The sequence below is a fragment of the Myotis lucifugus genome, unplaced genomic scaffold (genome assembly GCF_000147115.1).
Source record: "Myotis lucifugus unplaced genomic scaffold, Myoluc2.0 scaffold_373, whole genome shotgun sequence".
NCBI lineage: Eukaryota > Metazoa > Chordata > Mammalia > Chiroptera > Vespertilionidae > Myotis > Myotis lucifugus.
Genome location: NW_005871421.1, coordinates 321,825 through 341,600, shown reverse-complemented (window position 1 = coordinate 341,600; position 19,776 = coordinate 321,825). Strand labels below are relative to the sequence as shown.

The window sequence follows — 19,776 nt, the reverse complement described above, 5'->3', positions numbered from 1 at the left end:
GGTGCCTCTTTCTGCCCGTGCTCAACCCACTGGAGCCAACTGGCACTTCTTTCCCCCCCTGGCACACAGCCCTGAGCCTCCGGCTGTTCCTGCTGCCTGAATGCCTGTCGTGCAGCAAGGATGGAGAGGTTACTTATGTAATCACCTGATTGCTGTCTATCTCCCGCTGACCCCTACGCCACATGGCCAGGATGTGGGCTCAGTGAAGGCAGGAGCAATGTCTACATCTCAGCCCTATCCCCAGAGCCTAGCACAGTGCTTGGCTGGAACAACCTCTCCGTACAGTATTAACCAGTTAACTACCACGTGTCCAAACAGAAACCATCCCCACGCACCATGATATTTTGAATTTAATTTAAAAAATCAATTTGCAATGAATATTATAAAAATAAATATGTTACTCACAATTTGGGTGTTCTTGAATATTTTCAGCGGAAAATTATGAAAAATGATTTTAAAGTTGGTCAGGGCTGCCACTTAGGGAAAACAATTTGTTTATAGACACGTGTGGCTTGTGGGGAAGGTCCGCTGCCTGCATCTACAGACGCTTATGGTGTACAATGGGTTAACTGAATGGATGAGTGTACAGCCCAAATCCAGCCCCTGCCAGTCGCTCTAGCCCCATCTCCACTCGCTGCTTCACCCTCTTGTTCCAGAATCATGAGCTGCCTCTGGTTTTCTTGCACACATTCTGGCCTCACTTTTGTGTTTTTGCTTACTAGCTGTCACCTCTGCTTGGTGGACCTGACCCTCGCCTGCTTTCCTGGCTGACTCCCCTTCTCAGATCCACAGCTCATTTTCTCAGAGGTTTCTCCTCCCCCATCCATCTGCACTTCAGGCTCCCATAACACACACACACACACCCCACCTGGGGCTCTGTGTGTCTGGGGCCCCTCAAAAACAGTGGCTGCGCTTTATCCCTCAGAGTGGCCTCTGTCCAGCACAGGAACTTGGCCTCCCAAAGTGCCAAAGCAACATTATTGAATAAATGAGTGATTGAATGAAAGTTACTTCTGTGTCTGCACCAGTTTCCTCATTCTCTTCATAACATGAACCAGGCACTGTACTGAGTTTACATGCATTCTCTCATCTAAGCCTCACCTGACTCTATTGTTACTGCTATTTTGCAGAAGAGAAAACTGAGGCCAAAGAGGTTCAGTAATTGGTTCAAGGTTACAGAGCCATAGATGGCAGAGCCAAGGTATGAATCAGGTACTCTGCCAGCTCCAGAGTACCTGATGCATTGTTGAGCCCAGCAAAGACTTGGCTCTAATTTGTAAAGCACACAGGTTGGGTCCTCAGAACCACCTGAAAGGGAGGCTGGGCTAAGACCAAGATTATATATTTCAGAGAGGAAGGGAGTGGGGAGAGAGAGAAACATCAATGATGAGAGTGAATCATTGATTGGCTGCCTCCTGCACACCCCACACGGGATTGAGTCCACAACCCAGGCATGTGCCCTTGACCAGAATCGAACCTGGGACCTTTCAGTCCTCAGGACAATGCTCTGTCCACTGAGCCAAACCAGTTAGGGCCAAGATTCCCATTTTTTACTGGTAAAACTGAGGCCCACAGAATACACTGACTAAGCCGACCTTGGCAGGAAGGATCTCCCAGGCCTATGGAGATTGCTGTCCTGCCAGGCCAAGGGCTCCCCATGACCCACCCCCTCAAGCTGGCAGCATTCTGTCCTGTTTGGCCGACCCCTTCTAACATGGGGGTAAGGAAGTAGCCCAGTCCAGGGTGGGATAGGCTGGGTGAATTTGGACAAGCCCCTGTGCTCTGCTCCCTTTTATAAAACCACAGGAAGGATGACTGAGGCCAGAGAGAGGAACCCCCCCCCCAAACACACTCCACCTTCTCTCGCAGGCACTGCGAACCCCCAAGCCCCAGGGAGGAGGGTCAAACGGGGCTGGCCAGGGAATGGGGAGAATCTCTGACTCCCCATCCCAGCTGGGACTGGGCACTGACTCAGGAGAAAGCTTTATTCAGCCAGAGCTTTGGCAAGGTTTTAGGGATTTTCCCAGCAGGGCTATTGCACCCCACTTCTGCCTGCTGGGAGGGGCCCTGGCAGGGACGGAGGCTTGGGTCACACAGCTGATTCATCCAAGAAGGGAAACTCCCCACTTCTCTGACATGCATCCCCCATACACTGAGGGGTAACCTGAGGGCACCCAGCCCAGAAACCCATCCAGCCCATCTTTCCTGGATGACAGGGCATGAAAACACCCAGGCCAGGCAGAGGGACAGAGCTGGGAAGGGTGGCGGGGCATAGGGGCAGCTTCCCTAGGGATAACACCAGAGACGGGAACCAAAGTGATGACTGGACAAGGGCCCTCACCCATTTTTCAGATGAGAAAACGGAGGCTCAGATAGTAAGAGCAAATACATACACAAACCTCCTCTGCACCAGGCACTACTCTAAGCAGTTGGTTCTCATTTTGGTCCTCACAGCCCTCCTATTACTGAGAAGGAAACTGCAGCAGAAAGAGGTTAAGTAACTTGGCCATGGTCAAGGCTAGAAATGCTCCAGCCAACTGCACAGCCCCCAAGAGCGCTTGTACACACCACGGTGGCAGGGAGCTCTGTCCCCATCCTGAGCAGCTCTGGCCCCTGGAACTCTAGAAGACCCAGGGTCCTAGCTCCTCCCAAGCTACAGGGAGAAAGCTGGCTCCTGGGGAGGGCCTGGGGGAGGCCAGGAATCGGCTGAACCTGCAGAGGCCAGGAGAGGGCAGCGAAGCATTCCCGCCAAAATTTTCTTCTCTAGGGCTTTGACTCCCTTCCAAACTTAATCCTGTCCTCCCAGAACCTCCCTTTCCTGTCTGCCCCTCCCCGTAGACGCCACACGCTCTCAGGCACGCACACCCAGGCGCACACATGCACACTCAGAGTTCAGCCTCCAGGCCCTGCTGAGGCCTGCTGGGTGTTGGAGGGTAGCTGAGACTCCATGAGGCATGGCCAAGGGCCCCCAGCAGGCAAATTCTGTCCCATCTGACTCCCACTCATAGGCTGCATGAATCACCCCCGCGCCCCCCATGACTCAGTTTACACGGGTGCCCAGAGGTCCTCCCAGTGAGGGTGGGGCGGTTTACTAGCCCAGCCCAGGCCCGGCAGCCTTTCATCCCAGGATGAGTATTTCATCCGGCTCCTGGCCCAGAGCAGGAACTGGCACCCTGGAGCCCAGGGTGGAGGAAAGCATCAGGTCCAGGAGGTTAGGGAGAGCCCAAGAACTGGGTGACAGGCCCCAACTGCCCTAGGTCCAGGTCTGCAGGGAACAGGAGCTGCTCCAAGAAACCTGAGGGTCAGGCTGAGCGGGCAGAGCCATCCTGGGCACACACAGAAGAGCCCTTGATGCCCTCCATTCAGAGGAAATGGCCTACAAGACACAAAAAATAAGAAAATTCTCACAAACAGTTACTAACTTCTGACTGACCAGTCCTGTGCTGAGCACCATCCACCCCTTATCTCATTTACTCCCACAACAATCCTGAAAACAGGCACAATCATTATCATATCCTTTTTACAAATGAGGAAACTGAGCCCTAGCCGGTTTGGCTCAGTGGATAGAGCCTCAGCCTTCATACTGAAGGATCCGGAGTTGGATTCTGGTCTAAGGGCAGGTGCCGGTATTGTGGGCTCGGTCCCCAGTAGGGGGCGTGCAGGAGGAACTGATCAATTATTCTCTCTCATCCCTGATGTTTCTTTCTCTCTCTGAAATCAATAAAAATATTTTTTAAAAGCATATAAAACAACAAATGAGGAAACTGAGGCATAGAGAAGTTAAAGGAATGGCCCAGATCACACAGCCAGGAAGTGGCTGAGCTGGGACTCAGGCCATCTAACGCCAGACTTCATGTTGTCCCCTACTGCCTCTGAGAGCTGTGCTGGCCAAGATCCCACCCACCTGCCCCTGCCCTGGTGCATCTCCACTGAAACCTCTGGTTTGCAGGATCACAGTGTGTAAACCACCAATCTGCAAGAAGGGGAAACTGAGGCTCCCAGAGGGAAAAAGGCTGACCTGAGATCGAGGAACAAATCAGAGATGGCCAGGGCTGGGACCAAGTCTTTGATGCTCCCCAGCTGCCCTGGGCTGGAGAGGTGGCTGGTGAGGGGAGGAAACTCCAGGGAAGGAGTGGGGAGATGGTAGCCCAGCTCCTTTCCTTCTGCCCAAGTCCAGCTCCTCAGCCTGGCATTCAAGGCCTCTGGCTTAGGCCTCACTCAGCTATCCTTCCAGCTCAGGGTCCCAACACACATCCCACCATACGCCCTTGGACCACAGGAACATCCACGTCTCCCCTTCCACCACCACTTGCCTTTGTGCCCACTGACTCCAACCCTAGGAATGTCTCCCCAACCTCAAATATTCCTTTACCAGGAAGCCTGCTCCCCACCCCTACGCCAGTGGAAGAATAGTTCTTTCCTGGGGGCTGCAGAGGCTTGAGAGAACTTTCTGGGGGGTGGAAATATTCTGTATCTGCTTGGAATGTGCTTACATGGGTGTATACAGAAGTCAAATACGTGGTCAGCACATTTAAAAAGTGGATTTTTTTAATGTAAAATATATTTCAATGAAGCAATTGGGATTTTTTTTGGTGGGGGTAAGAGGGGAAGATCTATATGTACTTAGGGGAAGGATTTCCAAGGTATAAGAAAAAAAACAAGGAGCAAATCAGGATGTAGAGGAGGCTGCCTTCTGGGCAAAAAGATACGAAAGACACCGGCACAGAGAGGGAGGCTTTCACTGCACGCCCTTGGGGAGCGTCTGGATCTTGAAGCAGGGAAATGGATTACAGTTGAAGAAGAAATTAAATGGCAAATTTAAAAATATAAGGCAAAGTAAAAAATAAAAATAATGGGGGGTTTTGTGTGTGTGTGTTTTTTTAATATAAAGATGGCCCTTTTTTAAAAAAAAAATTGATTCCAGAGAGGAAGGGAGAGAGATAGAAATATCAATGATGAGAGAGAAACATTGATTGACTGCCTTCTGCATGCCCTCCACTGGAGAGCAAGCCCGAAACGCAGGTATGTGCCCTCGTGACCTCCTGGTTCATAGGTTGACACTGAGCCACGCCAATCGTGTTTTAAAATAATTTCTTCACCTGCCTTTCTGGCTCAGTATATATATATATATATATATATTTTTTAAATGGGCAAAACTAATCTCCAGTGATAGAAGTCAGCTAGTGGTTTCCTATGGGTGGGGTATGGGTGTGGGAGGGAGTCACAGGGAGCTTGAGCTGCTGGAAATGTCATATGTCTTGATCAGGGAGGTAATTACATAGACTTACGTACATGTAAAAAGTCATTAAGCTGAACATGTTGGGTGAGTGTACTTGTATGTTAAGCTTCAATAAAATTATGCAACTATTAGAAGAAAATATAGGGGTAAATGTTCATATATTTGATAAGGATTTGGTACTCAGAATATATTTTAAAATTCATAAAATTCAACAACAGAAGCAAACAATCCAATTAAAAATTGGCAAAACACCCTGGCCAGTTTGGCTCAGTGGATAGAGTGTTGCCCACAGACTGAAGGGTCGACGGTTCAATTCCAGTCAAGGGCATGTACCTGGGTTACTAGCTCCATCCCCAGCTCCCGTTGGGGAGCATGAGAGGCAACCAGTCAATGTGTCTCACATCCATGTTTCTCTCTTTCTCACCCTCCTCCTCCCTCCCTCCCTTCCACAATGGAAAAAAATATCCTCAGGTGAAGATTAACAACAACGAAAATGGGCAAATGACTCAAATAGACATTTATCATACCCAGCAAGCACCTGAAAAGATGTTCACTGATCATTAAGGAACATGACTGGTTTAAGGAAAAGCAAATCAAACACAATGAGATACCACTTCACACCTTTAGGAAGTCTTTCATTTTTAAAATGGAAAATAATGTGTTAGCATTCCTACCTGATGCACGCTGGTAGGAATGTAAAATGGTGCAATCACTCTGTAAAACAGCCTGCCAGTTCCTCACAAGGTTAAACAGAGAGTTCCCATATGACCCAAGATAAATGGAAATATAAGTCCTCACAAAAACTTGCATGCAGAGCATTATGCCGAAATATCCCAATGCCCATCAACTTATGAATAAATAAACAAACTGGTTATCCATACAATAGAATATTATTGAGCCATAAAAAGGATGCTGATACCAGCTACAATATGGATGAACCTGGAAAACACCACACTAAGTGAAAGAAACCAAATGCAAAAGGTCACATCTTGTAGGATTCCGTTTATATGAAATGTCCAGAATAGGCAAAGCCATAGAGACAGAGCAGATAGTAGTTACACAGGCGATGGGGAGGAGGGGGGATTGGGAGTGATTAGTTAATGGGTATGGGGTGTTTTTCTGGGATGATAAATAAAAGTTTTGATACTCCAATTTTTTGGGGGGGAGGCAACCTATTTTTGGAGGCCCTGCTTTGGCAAGCTGAAAAAAAAAAGTTTTGAGACTAAATAGAAGTGGTGGTTGCACAACATTATGAATGCACAAAAATCCACTGAAGCATACACTTCAAAATGGTTAATTGCATGTTATGTGGCTTTCACCTCAAATTTAAAAATAAATAAACTTCCATTTTAAAAGTGAATGGAAACTGAAAAACTAACATCACCTCCAAGGCCCCGGGGGCCCTGACAGAACCAGCTGGATGCAGAGCACCCCCTCCCGTGCCTCCTTCCTCCTCTCTGCAGCTCCAGGACATGGGGACTCAGGGAAAGTGGCTGAGCCCAGCTCACAGGGTTGCCAGGAGACAGGACCAGGTCTCTCAGACCTCCTGGCACCCAGGCTCCCCCATAGACCTGCCCATAGCCCCTGGGATTCTCCCCTGGCCTCCCTGGGTGGGAGCTGTGAGGTCAGGGGCCAGGAACGTTGCTGCAGCCACAGGCGGGAGTTAGTGACTGAGGAGCTTGGAATGTGCTGCCTCTGAAAGGACCTCCTTGTGGCTCCACCGACGGTTAGAGCAGGAAGGGACTTTCAGAGCCGTGTAATCACACACACACACACACACACACACACACACACACACACACACACACACACGAGACCTGAGCCCTGCTCAGTCACTGGCCCAGGCTGCTTGGGGAGTGGGCAGGGCGGTGTTTCTAGAGCAGGCAGATGGATGTAGGCAAGGCTGACCTGATTCAGGCCTTGCATGTGCCACTACTTGGCTCCTTGTTTCACCCTGACCTGTCCAGTTTGGACTCAGCCAAGAAGTCCAGACATGAGTTAGCGTGTGCTTGCGTGTGTATGCTGTGTGAGATCAGAGCCCCAGGGGCTCCCAACCCTGGGGTTTTTCATCAACATGTGTATTTATTTTTGCTATTTGTCAAGTTCTTACTGTATGCTGTGCTAAGCACGTGGCATTATGTTATTTCTATTCTCCAGCCACCCTGAGATGTAATTATGATTATGTCTCCAATTTACAGATGAGCGACAGAGGTGTTGAGAGATTGTGCCTCATCAAGGTCAGAGCTGGTGAGTAGCAGAATTCAAACTCAGAACCCGGAGTTGTCTGATTCCAGCATGTGTGCTCTTTTCCATGGGTCACACTGCCTCAAAAAAATCTCTCTCTCTCTCTCTCTCTCTCTCTCTCTCTCTCTCTCTCACACACACACACACACACACACACACACCTACCTATATCATTCATTGTAAACTGCTGTTGGTATCTTTTCTTTTTACAGAAAGATACGCATTGAGTAGAACAAGGGCAAGGGAGCGGCACCAGGCTGGTAACCACCTTTCGCGTAGCAGCAATTTACAGCTTACAGAGCACTTTCGCATTTGTGATCTCATTTGATCCCACAGCAGCCCCATGAGGTCAGCAGGAGGCTCAGTTCTTTCCACAGGGACCGGGACTCAGAGGGAAGGTCATAGAGACAGAAAATGGTAGGTGTAGGACAGGAAGCCCCGGGCCAAGCTGGCCTTCTGGTTCTAAGTCCTGTGTGTACCCACAGACCCCGCCCAGCCCTCTGTCCCCAAGGCAGACCACCTAGGACCCCACACCCCTGAAATCTTCCACCCCTGAGGACAGAGCTGGAGCTGATCACGTGGAGGAGGCCCCCGTGGAAAGCGGGAGCCCGGCTCTCTTTCTGTAGCTGTGACACTGGCAGCTCCTTACTCTTCTCTGGATGTTTCCTGAGTAGAATGGGAGGAAGCAGAGAAGCTTTGGGGTGGTCCTCGCAGCCCTGACATTCTGCATGTGTGAGAAAATGCCTGTGAGAGCTTTGAAAAATCTTGCCTGAGCTGGGCTTGGAGCTCCCACCGCTCTGATATGTCAGCCTGCTTCAGCCACTCGCTCACTGATCTTAGGTGCTTCATTTTAACAGCTCCCAGGCTCAGTTTCCCTGTCTGTAAAATGGGGATGATGGTGTCCACCTCCCAGGGTTGTTGACCTTTGGTTGTTGACATTTAACCCTGGCCTCAGTGACACAGACCGTTTTTATGTGTGGGTTTTTTTGTTGTTGTTGTTTAATGATAGACACATACTTCTCTCTTTTTTTAAATTTTAGCTCTTTTTGTTATTGCTTTCAGAGAGGGGGAGAGGAAGAGAGGGATAGAAACATCGATGAGAGAGAATCATTGATTGGCTGCCTCCTGCATGCCCCACACTGGGGATCCACTGGGGATGGAGCCCACAACCCGGGCATGTGCCCTGATGGGGAATCAAACTGTGACCTCCTGGTTCATAGGTCAACGTTCAACCACTGAGCCACGCCGGCTGAGCTCTCTCTTTTTTTAAATTGATTTTAGAAGAGAAGGGAAAGAGAGAGAGAGAAACATCAATTGGTTACTTTCCGTATCTGCCCCCAATTGGGGATCAAACTCAAAACCTGGGTATGTCCCCTGACTGGGAATCGAAACTGCCACCTTTTGGTGAATGGGACAAAACTCCAATCAACCGAGCCACACCAGCCGCCGGGCAGTCACAGAGACCTTTGACACAATCTCCAAACAAGGCTGTTGACCACGCAGCCCCGGGAAGAGCACAGACAGTATTTAAAGAAGATGGTGTTTTCAGGCCAGGGGACCCCTGAGTCCCATGGCAGGTTCCCACTGCTTATAGGGGATCTGAATTAAAACTTGTTATAGCTCCTGAGATTTCCTGTGAGTAGCATGATTATTTTGCATTGGATTTGTGGGTAGTTCAAAATATTGACTTGTTCAATGTAAGCATTTAAAATAACCACCATTTTTGTAACTATGGTTCGTCATTCATTTAGTCACTTTTTATTATACTTGAACCTTAAAACAATGAGCGGAAAGGCTCCATGCCAGACGTGAAACCTTGGTCGGTGGTAGTACGGTTCCTGGCATGAAATAAGCACCCAGTTTAATAATAATAAGTAATAATGATAATGATAATGAGCGACATTTATAATCTACTTGATAGTTTCCAACCCCTTTCACATTCTTTATTCCAGCTCCCACGCGCAGTAGGGTAGCTATGTGAGCATTTCGTCCCATTTCACACATATAGAAACCGAAGCCCGACCTGGCGGTGAGTCCGCCGGGGCGCAGGCCGGGAATGGGGCGCGGCCTCGGCGGGCGGGCGGGGCCGCAGGTGCTTTAATCACGCGGAAGGGAATCCTCGGCTGCACCTGGGCGGGCGCCGCGAGGAAATTGCTCCATGTTTGGGCTGCTACGTCAGAGGGGGCGGGCCCGCCGCTCCGGCTGGGGGACGCCAAGTCCTCGCCTTCCCCCGCGAGCCCCTCGAAAAGGCGGCATCGGGGCCGTAGCAGGCAGTCGGGGCGGACGGGCCAGAGGTGGCGCGTCGGGAGAGGCGGAGCCGAGGTGACCCGCGCCGCCGCGCAACGCCCCACCCCCTAGTTGAAGTGGTTCAGCCCGAGAACTTTTCATTCATAAAAAGAAAAGACTCCGCGAGGAGCGGGTGACTCAGAACCCGAGCTGCCGACGCTGACCCACCGAGCAGCCAGCCCAGGGCATGTTCCGAGACTTCGGGGAGCCCGGCCCGAGCTCCGGGCCCGGCGGTGCGTACGGCGGCCCGGCGCAGCCCCCCGCGACCGGCCAGCAGGTGAGCGGGAGCCGACGCCGGGGTCGCGGGAGGACAGCGCCCGGGTCGCTGCGGTCCGCTCGGCACGCGCCCCCCGGGACTGGGGCGGGAGCGGGAGCGGGAGCGGGGAGCGCACTTGGGGGCCGTGGCGGGTGCTGCCCACTCCCCGCCGTCCAGGGGCAGGTTTCCCCACAACCCAGCGGCAGAACAGAATTCTGACAACCTCTCCCTCCCTCTCCCTCTTTCTCTCCCATCCCCTTTCCCCTCGCTGCCTGCTGTCTGTCTGTCCCTCGTCTTTCTTTCCTCCTGTCCTTACCTTTTTTATTCCCGCCTGTCCGCCGCTCATGGCTTTGTCCCATCTGAGCTCGAAGGGGGGCGGGCACCTGCGTTGTCCCAGCCCAGACGGGTCTGATTCATCCGGGACTACGTTCCCGGGGTGGGCTCCCGAGTCCCGACAGCGACCCAGACGTCCCCACACCGGAGGGAGGAGGGGCCCATCAGCATTTCCCCACCGACCGGGAATCCTCGGCCCCGTCTGTGAGCGGCTGCGTGTCGGTCCGTTTGTCTGTCCCGCTCTAACCCGTCTCCAGGTCCCTCTCCCTTCTCGTCCCTCTCCCTTCTCGGCTCCCGGAGACCGGTTGGTGACCCCTTCCTTCACAGGCTGGGCCAGTCCGGACCGGGAGGTGCCAGACCGTGCGCGGGGTCGTGCAGCGGGCAACTCCCGCACCCGCGACGATCGGCACCGAACGGCGCCCGCTGGCGGCTGGGGGGACCCGCGAGGCTGCAGGTGCCTATTTCCTGTCGAGGGGCTGCGAGCACGTGTCGCCAGGGGAGGGAAGGAGCGGCGTCCGTTCCGCCGAGTCACGGCGGCCGAGTCACCGTGGCTGACTCACCCGGGGCGCCCCTCCCTTCCTGGCCCAGAGCGTCCGGGGCCCCGACAACCTCGAGAGAGAGCGGGAGATGCGCCAGCGCTCCCTGGATCCCGGAACTGGGGTCACTGGGCCCCCAGAGCGGGGCCAGGGACACCACTGTATGGACTTGCCTGGGCTTGAGCCGGCTCTTCCCGGAGGACTGGGCGCCCACACCCAGAGCCCAGCCCCAGAGCTTGAACCCAGTTTTCCCAACACTGAACCCCATCCAACCCATTCCTCCCATTTCTGGCTGTAAGAGAATAGTGGCAGGTCATTCCTGGAGCTCATGCAGTACAGCCAGGCATCGTGCTGGGCAGTTTTCACCTCATTTACCCAATTTCACAGAATCTAAGACCCCAATGATTTTAAAACTCAGCCACCAATTTTTTTTTATTTTTTAAATCTTTACTGTTGAAAGTATTACATATTCCCCCCTTGTCCCCCACCCCGCCCCACTGACCTCTTTTAACCCGCCTCCACCTCCCAATTATTATTATTTTTTAAATTCTCACCTGAGGATATTTTTCCATTGATTTCTAAGAGAGTAGAAGGGAAGGAGTAGGGAGAGAGAGAGAAACATCAATGTGAGAGAGACACATTGATTGGTTGGCTCCCACACAGGGGTGCCCCTACGGGGTCTCCGGAACCCGCAACCCAGGTACATGCCTTTGTCCGGAATCAACGGAGACCCTTCGGTCTGCAGGCGGATGCTCTAACCATTAAGGAAACCATCCAGGGCACCACTTTTTTTAAAGTCACCAATTAAACTGAACTCAGAGCTACTAAAGGGTACTGGACAGCCTGGGCGCTCTCCCTCCTGGGAGCGTGCTTCCCCCTCCCTCTCCCAAACCTCCCCAGGCGCATTACCATCAGCTTCCTCGCTCCCAAGCTCCAAGGCCCTTCCTTTACCTAAAAATTATAATAATAATAATAATAATAATAATAACTGCACAGCCTGGACCGAGAGCAGACCTCTGGCCTATCCACAGCCTTCACCGGGCTCTGTCACACACATTCTCTCACCTGATTCTCACAGCTACCCTCAGAGTGAGGAGCTATAATTATCCTCTTTGAAGAGTCTAGCTGCCAGGGCCCAAATCCTACCTCCCACTTACTGGCTGTGTGTCTGAGGACAACTGTTTTCCTGTCTGAAAAAGAAGATACTGTTGTGCAAATTATATGAGTCAGTATTTGTAAAGTGGTTGGGACAGGGCCTGGAATTCACACTTTATAAGTATTAGCTCTGATGGGGAAATGGAAGTTCAGAGAGGTTATGTGACTTGCCAAAAGTCACACAGCTCAGGAGCCGTCTCTTTAACTGAGGGTGGATAGCAGTGTGGCTTTTATCCGCGGGAAGCCCCCAATTCACACAGACCTGACCCCTGGCCTTCCATTTCTTGTCCCTCAGAAGTTCCACCTGGTGCCAAGCATCAATGCTGTGAGTGGCAGCCAGGAGCTGCAGTGGATGGTTCAGCCTCACTTCCTGGGACCCAGCAGCTACCCCAGACCTCTGGCCTATCCTCAGTACAGCTACCCACAGCCCCGGCCCGGAGTCATCCGGGCCCTGGGGCCACCTCCAGGGGTGCGTCGCCGGCCCTCTGAACAGGTAAGCAGAGGCTTTGCACTGGTCTGATTCCCACAGGAGGATAGCTCTTGCCCAGAAGGAGAACACAGGCTTAGAAGGGGGGAGAAGGTAGCACCACTAGTGACTATTGGCCAAGGTGGACTTATAGTCAATAGTAACTATTGAGAGGAGACTCTAGGAAGACCCAGGAGGCAAAGAGGTCACCTTTGGATCAGGGAATGCTTCCTGGAGGTGGAGGCATATTAGTCTAGAAAAATGGGTAGGATTTGCATAGATATAGTTGAAGGAAAGGACATTCCAGGTAGAGGGGATAGCAGGAGCAAGAATGGAGGTAGAGGGAGAACTTGTAAGGTACATGTGGAAAGGTACATGGAAAGTAAAGGGTATCCACCTGCTGACATGTGTGGAGAGGGTGGGCTTATGCTGTCTATGTCTATATAGCTGGGGAGAGAACAGGAGACAGTTCCCTTTAGCTACTCTCTGAATTTCAGTTTCCCTATCTCATTTAAAACCTCCCTAAAACCCTCTGGCGAATGTACTCTGGTTTTCCCCATATTAGAGCCCAGGAAATGAAGGCACAGAAAGATAAAGTCACTTGCCCAAGATCACACAAGTAGTGAGTAATGAGACAGGTCTGTCCAATTCTAAAGTGAGATCCTAACCACCAAGCCACACTGTCTCACCCAGATCTAAGAGAAGGTTTGAAGAAGAGTGAGCTGGGAATTTTTGCTTCCCCAATTTTTCCTACCCACACACTAATAAAGTCCTTACCAAAATAGAGAGAAAAAAATAATAAAGAGATAGAGTCTTTAAGGGAGTGGTGCCACTTTCCTTTCCCTGGAGCATTTTAGTATAAGAGACTGTAGTGGGTGAGGTTTGCACATTAAACAGACTGCTCTGCCGGGCAGGGTAGAGGATGGGGAGGGAGCTTGGGATCCTCGGAAAGATGTGCTATTGGGAGGCTTTCCCAGAAACAGAATGGCTGGCCCCCCAGAGGCAGGCTTCTGGACTTTCTTCCTTCGGCCCTGTCCTGAGGGGGATTTGATCCTGGGTACTCTTAGACTGGGGCTGTGAGCTATAAGTGGGTTCCTTTTGGGGGGAGATGCTTTTCATCAGCTGGCCTCTCATGCTCTAGGGGCATAAACAAGTTATTCATCTTCCCTGGGCTTCAGTTCCTTACATGGAAAGTTGTGTTAAGAATCTAAGAAAAGCACTTTGCTGGCACACAGCAGATTCCCAATAAATAATTGCTTAGCAAGCCCGAACTGGTGTCACTCAGTGGATAGAGCGTCGGCCTGCGGACTGAAGGGTCCTGGGTTTGATTCTGGTCAAGGGCACATGCTCGATTTCGGGCTCGATCCTCAGTGGGGGGAGGCAGCCAATCAATGATTCTCAATCATCATTGATGTTTCTCTCTCTCTCCCTCCCCCTTCCTCTCTGAAATCAATAAAAATATATTTTAAAAAATTAACTGCTTAGCAGCATTCATTGGCCCCTCCTAGTGCTTACAGCCTATGGAGAAAAGGAGACTTGGTTATCAAGAGACTGAAAAGAATAGGGGTCCTTCGAAAAAGAGTGGCCGGTTCCCACCAGCTCTAAGGAGCAAAGGCCACTTCTGGCTGGGAAATGAGAGGCAGCTTCTTGGAGGCAGATGCATCTTTTATTTTGTTTTGTTGTTAATCCTCAACCGAGGATATTTTCCCATTGATTTTTAGAGAGAGTGGAAGGGAGGTGGAGAGACACAGAGAGAGAGAAACATCTCTGTGAGAGACATATCCGTTGGTTGCCTCCTGCACATTCCCCCGCCAGGGCCGGGGATGGAGCCTGCAACCCTGGTACATGCCCGGGACCCTTCAATACGCGGGCAACGCTCTATCCACAGAGCCAAACCGGCTAGGGGGCAAGGCAGAGGCATCTTAGTTGAATCCTGGGACATGAAAAGGATTAAGATTTGTGGAAGGGCAGAGGAGGGCATTCTGAGAAGGTAATCGTAGGAGGCAAAACCTGGGTGTAAGGGTGAAAATTTAACTATTGTAAGTTTACTAAAGCGTGAGTTCCAAGAACCGGGCTGGGCGCGGTGATCCTTAAAGTGCAGGAGAAGGGCGCCCCCGCGCTGCCATGCCCTCCACCAGGATCCTACCACTGGGCAACCCAGTCACTAGGCGATTGCCAGGCAGCCAGTGGCCCAGGATCCACCTCACTGCTTCCTCTATTCCCCAGATCAGCCCAGAGGAGGAGGAGCGCCGTCGGGTGAGGCGCGAGCGGAACAAGCTGGCCGCGGCAAAGTGCAGGAACCGGAGGAAGGAACTGACCGATTTCCTGCAGGCGGTGAGCATCGGCCGGTGCGGAGGGCGCCCAGGCCCCGGCCCACCAAACCTTCGGAGGGCCTCGCCTCCTGTGAGCCTGTAGGGCCCAGGGGGCGCTGGAGAGACAGGCCTTCGGAGAAAAGGACCAGGAAAAAGTACCGAGCACTGCACAGCCGAGCTGAAGCTCAGGCAGACAGTCTCCTAAGATGCCCCGGGGACCTGATTGGAGTCCGGCACATTTTTCTCCCAAGGGCTCATGGGAATTGTAGTCCAGACTTGCTGAGGACTCCTCACCCTACCTCCAATTTCCTAAATCACCACCACCACCACGGAAGGCGACGCGGTATTCGGCCCTCATCTTCCTGACTCCTCTCCTGACCTTCTCCCTACAGGAGACCGACAAGCTGGAGGACGAGAAATCAGGACTGCAGCGAGAGATTGAGGAGCTGCAGAAGCAGAAGGAGCGGCTGGAGCTGGTGCTCGAAGCCCACCGCCCCATCTGCAAAATCCCGGAAGGAGCCAAGGAGAGCGACACTGGTGGCCCAGGCGGTGCCAGCAGCCCACCAGCCCCCTCCCGCCCTGTGCCTTGTATCTCCCTCTCCCCAGGGCCTGTGCTTGAACCCGAAGCATTGCACACCCCCACGCTCATGACCACACCTTCTCTGACTCCTTTCACACCCAGTCTGGTTTTCACCTACCCCAGTACGCCTGAGCCCTGTGCCTCAGCCCATCGCAGGAGCAGCAGCAGCAGTGGGGACCCATCCTCTGATCCCCTAGGCTCCCCCACCCTCTTGGCCTTATGAGGCACTCTGGCCCATATCTCCCCATCCATTGGTCCAGCTGGCCTGGGCTATATCCCATGCTCAACCCCAGCAGGTTCTCCATCCCTCCAGATGAGACAGCCTATTTTGCTTCCTGGCAGAGCCAGCTTGGGGCCACCAAAGCAGCTCAGTTTCTCTAGGGCTCGCCTCTCTAGCACAATTTGCATTAAATCAGAGACGAACTATTTCCCATTTGTGCAAGAGAACTCCTGGCAGCCCCAAAGGACTTTATAGACCTCGAGAGGTTTTCTGGAGCCCTAACCCCCTCCAGGCCTTCCCTAAGTCTTCATTACCCTCTTCCTGTGATCCACCCAACCTTACCCCCCCGACAGAAGGTGATATGATATCAGCCTAGAACACTAACTCACCCAGCCCCACTGCCAGCAGCACCCGGTGATTGAACCAGGGCATTCTGCCGTCCCCTCCAGAAATGGCACAGTTCAAGAGAGTGCTAGAGACTTCTGTGATGAGCTGAGCTGCAGCCCCTGGCTCTGAGAAGACTTTAGCTCCAGGGAATCTAAGCCTCCACTGCAAGGGCAGCTGCTATTTATTTTCCTAAAGAGAGTATTTTTATACAAACCTGCCAAAATGGAATAAAAGGCTTGAAGCTCTGGCCTGGTTTCATTGGATTCAGAGGCTAAAGGGAAACCATTTGGATCCTCAAAACATTTGGCTCAGGTCTCAGCTCCACAGACTCACTGCATGACCTTGGACAAATTATTTGAGATTTCTGGACCTCCATTGTGTCTTATCTGACGAATGAAGCTACATCTGCTCTGCCTCATCTCCAGGATTGAGAAAACGAGTGCTGTGGGATGCAAGCCAAGAGGATTACCATCCTCCTCGGGGTGGAGGCCCACCTTGCTCCTGGGTGTACCACAGGAGGGCGCTGTTATGCCCTTCCAGCCAGAGAGGAGGCGGCTGAGTGGGTTCTAGGCCCCCAACACCTGCTTCCTGCCCCATTGTCTTGGGCAGGAAGGAGCCGGGAAGGGAGCTGGAGCCACTTCAGCGGCCGGATCACGGCTGGTCCCGGAGCTTGCCGGCGGACGCGTAGGGGGTGGGGGGTGGTAGCCAGCGGCTTTCCACGGTCTCACACCGCTCCTGACTGGAGGTAATGAGGGGATCTCAGACACCTTAGTTCTGCAGCCCCTCCGGATAGGAACCATGCCCCGTCTCAGCGTCCCCGCCCTTGTCCTAACCCCGGCGAGTCCCAAACAGACGCTGCCATGGACTCTGCTTCCGTCCCGGTTTATTAGCCCCCACCCAGCCCCCTGCAAGTCCCTCCGCTCCAGCCGCCAGTCCCCCCGTTGCCCAGCCAGCGAGAGCGAAGGGCGCTCCTCAGTGCCAGGATGTCTAAGTCCATGCCAGCGGCCCTTCGCGTGCAGCCGGGGCGGCTTCCAGGTCCCGAGGTCCATCGCAATCCAGGCGCTTGGGGAGCCATCCGGGCGGGCGTCGGCGCGAAGGAAGCGATGCTCTCAGTCATCTGGGGAGCAAGCCAGGGGCAACTGATCAGGGCTGCCCACGCTGCCGGTGCTGGAGCTTCCATCGCCCAGGTCCCGGGGTCCGCAGGGGGGCAAAGCCGAGCTCCGGTGTCGGACCAAGCACCCTGAGCCCCCCGCGCCACCAGGGCCCGCCGCGGGGGCCCCACTCCTCGCCCAGCGCCAGGCAGAGCTCCTTAAGCGCTAGATTCTCCCGCAGTAGCTCTTCCTGGCGGCCCTCAAGCTCGGCCAGCTTCTGCCAACAACCGCCCAGGTCCTCGCGCACCGCCCGGGATGCTTGGGTCCCGAAGAGCTGCCACTGGCGCGCGGCGCGCCGCCCGCGCTGGCGCTCCGAGTCCAGAAAGCAGCAGAGGTCGCGCAGCTCGCGGTTCTCGGCCTGTAGGCGCCGGTTGAGCTGCTTGAGCTCGCGGATCTCGCCTAGGTGACCCTGCAGCTGTCGATTCACCTCCTGCATGAGGCGGCCGCGCTGCACCAGAGCCGCCAAGCGCGCCGCCTCCTCCCGCCGCAGGCGCCGCACCAGCTCCTCCTTGCCCAGAGCCGCCATCTCCTCGTCGGTCAGCTCCTCCAGGCCGCCTGCCTCGGCCTCCATGGCTGCTCAGGTCTCTGGAGCATCGCCTGCCCGCCGCCGCGGTCCAGGTGCCCCACGTCGAGCCCCGCGCGACTGGGGCTCAGGATCCGGCGTCGCCGGCAGCGGGCTGTGGCAGGCTAGCGTAGGCTGCAGCCGCCGCACGGGGGTGGGCACGCGGCAGGGCGCGCGCCGGGGCGGATCGCCTGACGTGAAGGAAGGACAGCCAATCCGGAGTCGCCTCCCTGGAGAGGGGCGGGGCCTGAGCTCCGAGAGCCCCCTTCCCGGCCCGCCCATTCCCGACCGAGGCGTCCCTGACCGTCGGGGATACTGGGTCCCTGCACCCGCTCTGTCAACCCGAAACTAGGCGCTTCGTGCGTCCCAGTTCCAAACTGCCTCAGGTGCGAGCCTAGGCCTCTGGGCTCCTTCTGAGAACCAAGACTGCCCTGGAATTGACCCCCCCCCCCCCCCACACACACACACAGCCGGGACGATCTTTCCATCCTTCCCAGGGGTGGGGTGCCGGGGGAGAGGGGGTGGGGGACACATACAAGGGATTCTTTTGTTCAATAAGCCTTAATTGTGTGTAAAACTCATGCAGAATAAACTTGATCAAGGGTCTTTAAAGAAGCCTTAATCTGACAGGGGAGACAAGTTGTTTAAACAAGAAGCAAATGGAGGAGGGATACAGTCTGAGGGACGCCCCCCACCCGGGAAAAGGTTTCCCGAAAGAGACCATATCTGAAGGTCCCGGAAAAATGCATAGGGCTTTGTCAAGTAATGAGAGAGGAAATAACATGGTGAACGATGCTGGGGCCTGCAAGGGCCTAGCTGCTTTCGGAACAGTGAGAGTAGCTTGATTTCTTTTTGAAAGGCAGGTGCATGGAGAAAGTGCTAAGAGAGGGAGACAGGGAGGAAACAAAGGTGGTCGGAAGCCAGATCCTAAGGGCTTTCACTACTAGACTGGCACAGGCCAGTAAGGATTTTAATCAGGGGAATAATATTTTAAAGTATCTATTTTGAAAACGATTGATCAAGCCCTAACTGGTTTGGCTCAGTGGATAGAGCGTCGGCCTGCGGACTGAAGGGTCCCAGGTTCGATTCCAGTCAAGGGCATGTACCTTGGTTGCGGGCACATCCCCAGTGGGAGATGTGCAGGAGGCAGCTGGTCGAGTTTCTCTCTCATCGATGTTTCTAACTCTCTATCTCTCTTCCTTCCTCTCCGTAAAAAATCAATAAAATATATTTTTAAAAATACTTAAAAACAAAACAAAAAAACAACAACGATGTTCTAGCCCTAACTGGTTTGGCTCACTGGATAGAGCGTCAGCCTTCGGACTGAAGGGTCCCAGGTTCGATTCCGGTCAAGGGCATGTACCTTGGTTGGGGGCACATCCTCAGTAGGGGATGTGCAGGAGGCAGCTGAATTGATGTGTCTCTCTCATCAATGTTTCTAACTCTCTATCCCTCTCCCTTTCTCTCTGTCAAAAAATCAATAAAATATATTAAAAAACAAACAAAAACGATTGTTCAGGCTGCTCTGTGTGAGATGGACGAAGGGGAGGGGATGTAGGCAGGGAGATTAGTAAGAACACTGTGTCAATGGGCAAGGAGAATTTTGCAGAAGGACTGGGCTGGGGCCGTGCCAGTGAGGGTGGAGAGAACAAAAGAGATAATAGAAATATTTAGGAGGCAAGTCAGCAAACTGAATGTGGAGAGGAGTCTGAGAGAAAGCCCAGGTTTCTGATATGGTGGATGTCGGGGCTGTCACAAATAGAACATAGGAGATAAACACAGGGGAGACTGACAGGCCTATCTAGCTGGGGCAGTGGGGGGGCGGGGCTGTGGGGAGAGAGTTTGGAAAGACTCATAGATAGGCTGCCCTCCTGATGTGGACTTCCAGGCAGAGCTCTGAGCTGCAGAGTAAAAGGCCAGTAGTTAGTGGCCGGGCAGGGGGATGGGAGGGGTGTAGCCCTGGCCGGTAGCTCAGTTGGTTAGAGCATTGTCCCTAAAACACCAAGGCCGCCGTTGGATCTCCGGTCAGAGCACATACAAGACGCAACC

General features: G+C 53.2%; 2 protein-coding genes across 4 annotated transcripts; one reads left to right on the top strand and one right to left on the bottom strand.

Annotated features, from left to right (window-relative positions):
- The first annotated feature begins 9,751 nt into the window (after positions 1 to 9,751).
- On the top strand, positions 9,752 to 16,261 carry FOSL1 (FOS like 1, AP-1 transcription factor subunit). 3 transcript variants are annotated; one of them, XM_023765061.1, is made up of 5 exons: positions 9,754 to 10,046; positions 10,686 to 10,812; positions 12,345 to 12,542; positions 14,742 to 14,849; positions 15,220 to 16,261. In XM_023765061.1, exons 3-5 carry the CDS (start codon positions 12,402 to 12,404, stop codon positions 15,628 to 15,630), a joined length of 660 nt encoding a protein of 219 aa, XP_023620829.1. In that variant the 5' UTR covers positions 9,754 to 10,046; positions 10,686 to 10,812; positions 12,345 to 12,401; the 3' UTR covers positions 15,631 to 16,261. The 3 variants fall into 3 exon arrangements, with proteins under 3 accessions (XP_006101641.1, XP_023620830.1, XP_023620829.1); XM_006101579.3 differs by lacking the exon at positions 10,686 to 10,812 and having other exon boundaries at positions 9,752 to 10,046; XM_023765062.1 differs by lacking the exons at positions 10,686 to 10,812; positions 12,345 to 12,542 and having other exon boundaries at positions 9,752 to 10,046.
- A 616-nt stretch (positions 16,262 to 16,877) lies between these two features.
- Positions 16,878 to 17,989, bottom strand: CCDC85B (coiled-coil domain containing 85B). The gene has a single exon (XM_006109955.3). It carries the CDS (start codon positions 17,734 to 17,736, stop codon positions 17,158 to 17,160), a length of 579 nt encoding a protein of 192 aa, XP_006110017.2. The 5' UTR covers positions 17,737 to 17,989; the 3' UTR covers positions 16,878 to 17,157.
- Between the last annotated feature and the right edge of the window lie 1,787 nt (positions 17,990 to 19,776).